Below are 7,776 nucleotides of genomic sequence, written 5' to 3'. Positions count from 1 at the left end.
GCTGCACTTACATGTGTGTAAAATGTTGATTAAAAAAAATTAAATTCATGGCATTGCTGGATTGAATTGTACTTTATCAGCTAAATGCAAAGACATTGTACACAATGGTGCTCTTAAAACGAATTAGAGGCAGCCCATTTGTCAAGTCAGCAACCACCACAGAAGCGACTTCCTTTTGGTTGGTGTATAATTCAAGAAATTGTTATTTGCACAATCTCATCTCATCTTGTGTGATATTTCATGTAGTTACATCCATAACCACTACGACTTCTCAATAATTGAACATAATATTGCTAAAGTATTTAATCAAATACAAGATATTTCAAATGATGAAACTTTATTATGACAAGCAAAAATACATATTCGTATAATTGAGCAAGCTTCATGTTGAAAGATTAATATTTTTCATTAATTCAGATTATTTTTTGATCAAGTACTATATATTCATTAAAACAATAGAAAATAAACTTTAAGCACAATTTTCTTTCCACCTGCTAAAACATCCCATGATAAGATTATATAAATACAATGAAGCCAATTTAAGATCAATCAGTTTTATCTATGGAAAACTTCTAGCGTAGTGTAAAACAAACAATAATTCCATGATCACTGCTGTACAATAAAAACCATCCTAAGAATGGAGACATTTAACAGACCACTTTTTCGGCACTATTTTAGAATAGAATAGAATAGAATACGTTTATTGTCATTGCACAATACTGTGCAACGAAATTCCATTGCCACTTTAAAGCTGCTTCACTTAATGTTTGCTCTGTGAAACAGCAGCCACTTCTGGTAAAAGGTTTTATACTGAATTCCTCATAATATTAGCAACATTTGGATTTGAATATTCAATCTCAACACAAGTTAACGTTTTGCATCAAACTGATATTGATCTTAACAGGGCACCAATGTATAAATCAAACATATTGAGAAAGCATTTGAAAATAATATAAATTTAGATCTTCAACACATTTTGAAAATCTACTGTATTTGAATATGTGTAATAAATGATTATTAGTATGTAATATTAGAGGATTTAATGGTCATTTGAGTAGAACTAATAAGGGTGGAAGAGCTGGCATCAAAACTTCCTCGTCTTGATCCACTTCTTGAGCTTGATCGGGAACCTGAACGGGAATTTGGTCCAGAGAAGCCACCTGCATTATATGGACTGTTAATGCCTTTAGAAGAAAATGATGTTGCTTCCAACATCCGAAGGCCAGTTTTATCCTCAACCATTGAACGGTCCACTGCATCTTTATACGATATCTTCAATTTTGTTTTCGGACAGGTCATACATTTCGAGTAACTGCTGCTATCCTGCAGTTTCTGACCTGCTCTGGCAGTGAGTATCCCTCTCTTTACTGCTTCATCTATGGTCATTCGCTCTATAACATCTGGCACAATAAGACCACCTGTGGCACACTGGTACTCAAGGAACCGTTGCCCAGCTTCATGTGGCAACCAATTCTCTTGTATTGCTTCTGCTGCTGAGAGTCTTTTCTTGTTCTTCACGTCATCAAAACCAACATAAGCTTTCTGTGCTGGTTTTAATCGCTTTCCCATGTCTTCCTCAATGATACATTGATTTATCGCATCTTGAATGGATAGTCTTTGGCCATTTGAAGGATTTATTATACCTCCTGTACTAGCCTGAGCTTCAAGCAGCCTCTGCCCTGTAATAGCATCAACAATATTGCGGCGTATGGCTTCAGAAATTGTTATCTTTTCCAATGTTTCAACATCAAAGATGGCTGCAACGGGAGTGGGTTCCTCAAAAAAATCCAATGGTGATTTTAAACTTGGTGATGGAATTGGACCACTGCTTGTTACATTGCTTACTTTAGATGTATTAGGATTAACCTTGTCAGCGAACAAATCAACAAACTGTGAAAGAGTCAGTTTTCCGGCCCGATAGTCGTCGAAACTCTTCTTATCAATTATGCCTTTCTGCAATGATTCTTCAATGTCATACTGATTCCCAGTTTTTCTGTCAACAATCACTGTTTTTATGCTCCCATCTGATCCTTTAATTGTTATTTCTTCCCACTCTGCCTCCTGTTCAGAAAGTTGAAGGAAAGTGTCATAATCTATATAGTCTTTGTGGTATGCCTCACGTACTGTCATTTCTTTCTGTGTGTCAGGATCCACAATAACAACTCTACGCTTTCTCACAGCAGATGACCTGGAAGTTGTGGGCTCTTTCTTCTTTTCCCTTAGAGGCAACAGACAAAGACCTGTAATTTTATCATTAATGCACCGTTCCTTTAACTGAAGGTAGGTCAAATTTTCTTCTGTATTGGGATCAAAGAACCCTTTGGTGTCATCACCTGGATCCTCCAGAATTTCATTCAATTCTTCATCAAAGTAATTCCGCTTGTAAGCCGCAGGAACTGGTAAACGATGGCTGTGCTTTGGATCAATAATTCCACCAGTTGCAATTTGGGCTTCCAGTAACCGAATACCATGAGAGTGTTCAATCAAGCCTATTTTCATTGCTTGAAACAGTGAGATGGTGTTCCCAGTTCCTGGATCTTTGTAGCCAGTAACAGCCTTTTCTGCTGAAATAAGTTTATTTTTGAAGTCCACACCTATAAGTCTCTTGGCAACAGCTTCCTCAACAGTCAGCATTTGGTTATTGATAGGATCAATTACATGACCTGTGGCTGCCTGGGCCTCTAGTAGCTCTAACGCTGTGCCTTGTCTGAGCAGACCCCTCTTCATTGCTTGGTAGATTGGCAATGTTTCCTGCGTGGCTTCCACAAACACTCCTGCAATACTACTGTTGCCTTGCAGGTAGCCTTTACATCGGGCAGTGACATCATCTACTGACAGCACTCCACATGTAAGATTGTCGACAGTGTCTTGATCTATAATATCAGCATCCACTAGAGTTTGTAATGGAACAGGTTTTCTGATTCCTTGTAATGTTATTTCTGATTTCTGCACTGGAAAAAGTAATAAATCTGTTCCGGGATCGGTTCTGCACTGTAATTTGAGCTGCTGATAGGAAACTTTAGTATTTGTATTTGGATCAACAAAGATTTTTGATTCATCAAAAGGAGAGGTGAGTTTTTGATACATTTGAGCATCAATCAGCCCACGTTTATAAGCAAGCTCTTTTGGTAAATACACACTGTTGATCGAATCAATTATTCCACCTGCTGCAATCTGTGCCTCAAACAAGCGAAGACCTGTCTCTTTGTCAACGATATTTTTATTAATGGCTTCATACAATGAAATATATTTTCCTGTGAATGGGTCTTTAAACCCAGTTGCTGCCTTTTCTGCTACCAGGAGTTTGTCTCTGTCTTTGAGGTCCACAAGGCCTGTGGCAACAGCTTCATCCACAGTCATCTTTTTGTTTGAGTGTGGATTAATGATGAATCCAGTAGCCGCTTGTGCTTCTAAAAGAGATACGGCAACATCAGGCGTAAGAATATTCTTTTTTGATGCTTCTGTCATTGAGAGTTTTTCGCCATTTGACTGGGAATAGACTCCGGCAACATTCTCCAACCCATGAAGATTCAAATTAATGTTATTTGAAACATCCATCACCGTTTTTTCTCCTCTGAGCAGTTTATCTAAAGTTGATTTATCAATTAGCTGGCAATCATACAATTGATTTGCTGTAACCTTTTTACGGATTCCATCAAACAGAAGTTTTGCAGAATCTATCACAACCATATCACCTGTTTGAGTTTGCTTGTTAGACGATGGTGATGTCTGGCTAAGCCTTTCAATTTCTAATTTGGTTTTGGAACGGAGAGCTTCTAGCTCCATCCTATTTGCTCTTTCAGTTTCCTCAAGTTTCCGTCTGTATCTTTCCTCGGCCATTCTCAATTCTGTTTGCAATTTATCTAGTTCGGCTCTCAAACGCTCGAACTCACCACTTGATTTTCCTTTTTCTAACTGTTGCGCTTCTACCTGACTCTTCCAGTAGCTTAGATCAGTTCTGACTATTTCAATTTCATCCTGGACTCGCTGCTTCATGCGAGACTCGGCTTCAAACAATGCCTTCACTCGACTTAGTTCATCTTGATAATGCTGAAGCCTTGATTTATCCTGTTCCAAGAGTTTTATCTTCAACAGTAGAGATTCCTTTTCTTGCAAAATGCCTTTATGAGTAGTATGAGTCAGCTTAATCATATCAGTTGCCTAAATGTTAAGATAGAACATAATCATGTTTTAACATTAAGGTTTTTACCTTTGGCCAACATAATGAAGATATTTAACATTATAATTTTAAACTAGACTTGCTATAAACCTTTGATTATAATTTAGCACAGCAATTATTCTTTCAACAAATCCTTTGATTTCAAACAACTATTTTCTTATTTAGTTATCAATTTCAAAATTACTTCTCTTGTCCAATTTCCATTTATAACACAACAACATAATTAGGTAGATCTATTGGATTTTAATGTATTGCAATGTATATCTTCTTCATTGGAAAGACTAATGCCAAGCAAATTCAAAGATTGAAACAAAAGTCTGGATGAAATTGGGTAAAAGCATCTCAAGATTTCTAGTGGAGATGTTAAAGAAAGGCTTTACATTCTTATCTTTGCTTATGTGCAAGCAGAGATTGTTTTTTTGAGCAATCTCCTTTCAATAGGACCATGAAAAAGTTTATATTACTGCCCATCTTATATTTCCCGCTATTTCATGTGAAATGCAATAATGCAAAGCTGCAACTTTCACCTATTCATATAAAAATTGTTAGACACAAATTATTTCAGCGAACAAATTATTCTTCCTTCTAGGATGAACAAATAAATTAGCAGTCATTTCCATAATTCTCATGATGTTCACTGGCATTGGCAAGGCTTCTCATCGTTAGAATGCTGATGTAAAGCATTGTCTTTTAATTGGGGGTGTATATTTAAATAAATATGAAGAAATCTTTATGAAAGGTCCGTTTTAAAAAAAAAAGTATAACGATAATATACAGAGATTAGGTTGACATGAGTATATTTTATGGAAACCCTGAAAAGTGAAAATTTATAATTACCTGGATATTTGGATAGAAAAATAAATTGCATGTGTCTGCAAGAGGTATATCACCTGCATACAGTTTACAGCAACCGAGACATTAATTTTGTAACTTTACCCGTTTTCATTTTTATTAAACTACACTTAAGCATTTGTCTTTTTTCATGTTACCATAAGATAAACTTATGGCAGTGTACAAAAATAAAATACAATAATAATGAAGTTGTACTCATCCTCAAACAGATCAGGGGCTGGCTAGATGACACAATTAAACGATGTGCGAAGAATACAAATATTATAAAGCAGTTTTGCTTCCACTTACATCACTTCTTGTGTCCTCTAGCAAGTGCAAAATATGTGGTCTATTTGTAATGAGTCACAATAGTTTAAAAATAAATCGACAAACCAAATGGCATTTCTTAGCAGAAAAGATAACAGCACTAATGTTTGGTAAAGGTGGCAGCACTGGATGCGAAGGTTGCATTTTAGACAGACGTGACATCATAGGAAAAATGACATCCATCCACCGGTTGGAGACAATCCCAGAACAAAGGAAGACAGTTGTGGTTGTTAGAATTCAATCACCTTTCATAGCGCCTTCCACCATGTAGCTATTTGGAGAGCTAAGAATTTGCGGACAGAGTTTGCATCAGGCCGTAATAGAAATGTCAGAGGCAGCAGAGCAGGGCAGTAGGTGGATTTGGTGGCAAAGAAGCAGAGTCAGTTGGGGGCAGAAGGGAAATGTATACATGTGATAAGTGTATTTCTTCGTAAGTGTATTCTGTGTAAGTGTATCCTGGTTTTGTATGTGCAGTTGATATTTGTGGCACTATGATGGTTTGATGATGGGTTAGGATAAATGTATGACAGGGTGTGAGTGTTTATCGTTTGTTTGTGGTAATTAATCGTCTGTAGATATTTACATTGTTCACTGTTTAGTGGTGCATCCAAGTAGCATAGGTGATGAGAGCATGTATTGAGGGGCTGGTTCGGAATCGCCAGAACCAACTGTTGAGCCTTCCTGAGGGGTCATGGACACAACTTACTGAAACATCAGTGAAGGGAGGTGATCACTTGATAACCCCAATGATATACTGGCATCAACATTATTAGTTTTTCGTTACATTTAGATTGCTTATTATTGAATATGGAGTTAGTTATTGTCCTAGAGCATATAGAAACATAGAAAATAGGTGCAGGAGTTAGCCATTCGACCCTTCGAGCCTGCACCGCCATTCAATATGATCATGGCTGATCATCCAACTCAGTATCCCGTACCTGCCTTCTCTCCATACCCCCTGATCCCTTTAGCCACAAGGGCCACATATAACCATATAATAACCATATAACAATATAACTCCGTCTTAAATATAGCCAATGAACTGGCCTCAACTACCTTCTGTGGCAGAGAATTCCACAGATTCACCACTCTCTGTATGAAAAATGTTTTTCTCATCTCAGTCCTAAACGATTTCCCCCTTATCCTTAAACTGTGACCCCTTGTTCTGGACTTCCTCAACATCGGGAACAATCTTCCTGCATCTAGCCTGTCCAACCCCTTAAGAATTTTGTAAGTTTCTATAAGATCCCCCCTCAATCTACCTATGTGTGTATAGGTAGTTTAGATACTACTTTGGCTTTGGTCATGGTTTTCTTGATTGAGCGTTTATCCTGGTGTTATAACACATACTTTGCATTAATAATAATAATTTAGAATTGGGGCGTCCAATTATTACATATTGTTCAAAGTCATTTGCAACACCTCAATAAATGGAGCTGTCCATACCAGCATACCATATAACAATTACAGCACGGAAACAGGCCATCTCGGCCCTACAAGTCCGTGCTGAACAACTTTTTTCCCTTAGTCCCACCTGCCTGCACTCATACCATAACCCTCCATTCCCTTCTCATCCATATGCCTATCCAATTTATTTTTAAATGATACCAACGAACCTGCCGCCACCACTTCCACTGGAAGCTCATTCCACACCGCTACCACTCTCTGAGTAAAGAAGTTCCCCCTCATGTTACCCCTAAACTTCTGTCCCTTAATTCTGAAGTCATGTCCTCTTGTTTGAATCTTCCCTATTCTCAAAGGGAAAACCTTGATCACATCAACTCTGTCTATCCCTCTCATCATTTTAAAGACCTCTATCAAGTCCCCCCTTAACCTTCTGCACTCCAGAGAATAAAGACCTAACTTATTCAACCTATCTCTGTAACTTAGTTGTTGAAACCCAGGCAACATTCTAGTAAATCTCCTCTGTACTCTCTCTATTTTGTTGACATCCTTCCTATAATTGGGCGACCAAAATTGTACACCATACTCCAGATTTGGTCTCACCAATGCCTTGTACAATTTTAACATTACATCCCAGCTTCTATACTCAATGCTCTGATTTATAAAGGCTAGCATACCAAAAGCTTTCTTTACCACCCTATCTATATGAGATTCCACATTCAAGGAACTATGCACGGTTATTCCCAGATCACTCTGTTCAACTGTATTCTTCAATTCCCTACCATTTATCATGTACGTCCTATTTTGATTTGTCCTGCCAAGGTGTAACACCTCACATTTATCAGCATTAAACTCCATCTGCCATCTTTCAGCCCATTTTTCCAAATGGCCTAAATCATTCTGTAGACTTTGGAAATCCTCTTCATTATCCACAACACCCCCTATCTTGGTATCATCTGCATACTTACTAATCCAATTTACCACCCCTTCATCCAGATCATTGATGTACATGACAAACAACAAAGGACCCAACA

General features: G+C 37.6%; 1 protein-coding gene across 3 annotated transcripts in view; it reads right to left on the bottom strand.

Moving 5' to 3' along the window:
* Window positions 1-316: 316 nt before the first annotated feature.
* LOC116971858 (desmoplakin) overlaps window positions 317-7,776 on the bottom strand; it is a 66,958-nt gene continuing 59,498 nt past the window's right edge. For all 3 annotated transcript variants that reach the window (XM_033019016.1, XM_033019015.1, XM_033019017.1), the window contains one exon: window positions 317-4,161. In XM_033019016.1, the coding sequence (XP_032874907.1) occupies window positions 1,018-4,161 (3,144 nt within the window). In that variant the 3' untranslated portion in view covers window positions 317-1,017. The remainder of the gene's footprint in view (window positions 4,162-7,776) is intronic.

The sequence above is a fragment of the Amblyraja radiata genome, chromosome 4 (genome assembly GCF_010909765.2).
Source record: "Amblyraja radiata isolate CabotCenter1 chromosome 4, sAmbRad1.1.pri, whole genome shotgun sequence".
Classification (NCBI taxonomy): Eukaryota; Metazoa; Chordata; class Chondrichthyes; order Rajiformes; family Rajidae; genus Amblyraja; species Amblyraja radiata.
The sequence above is the reverse complement of the archived record's forward strand: the minus strand, read 5'-3'. Positions and strand labels throughout refer to the sequence as shown.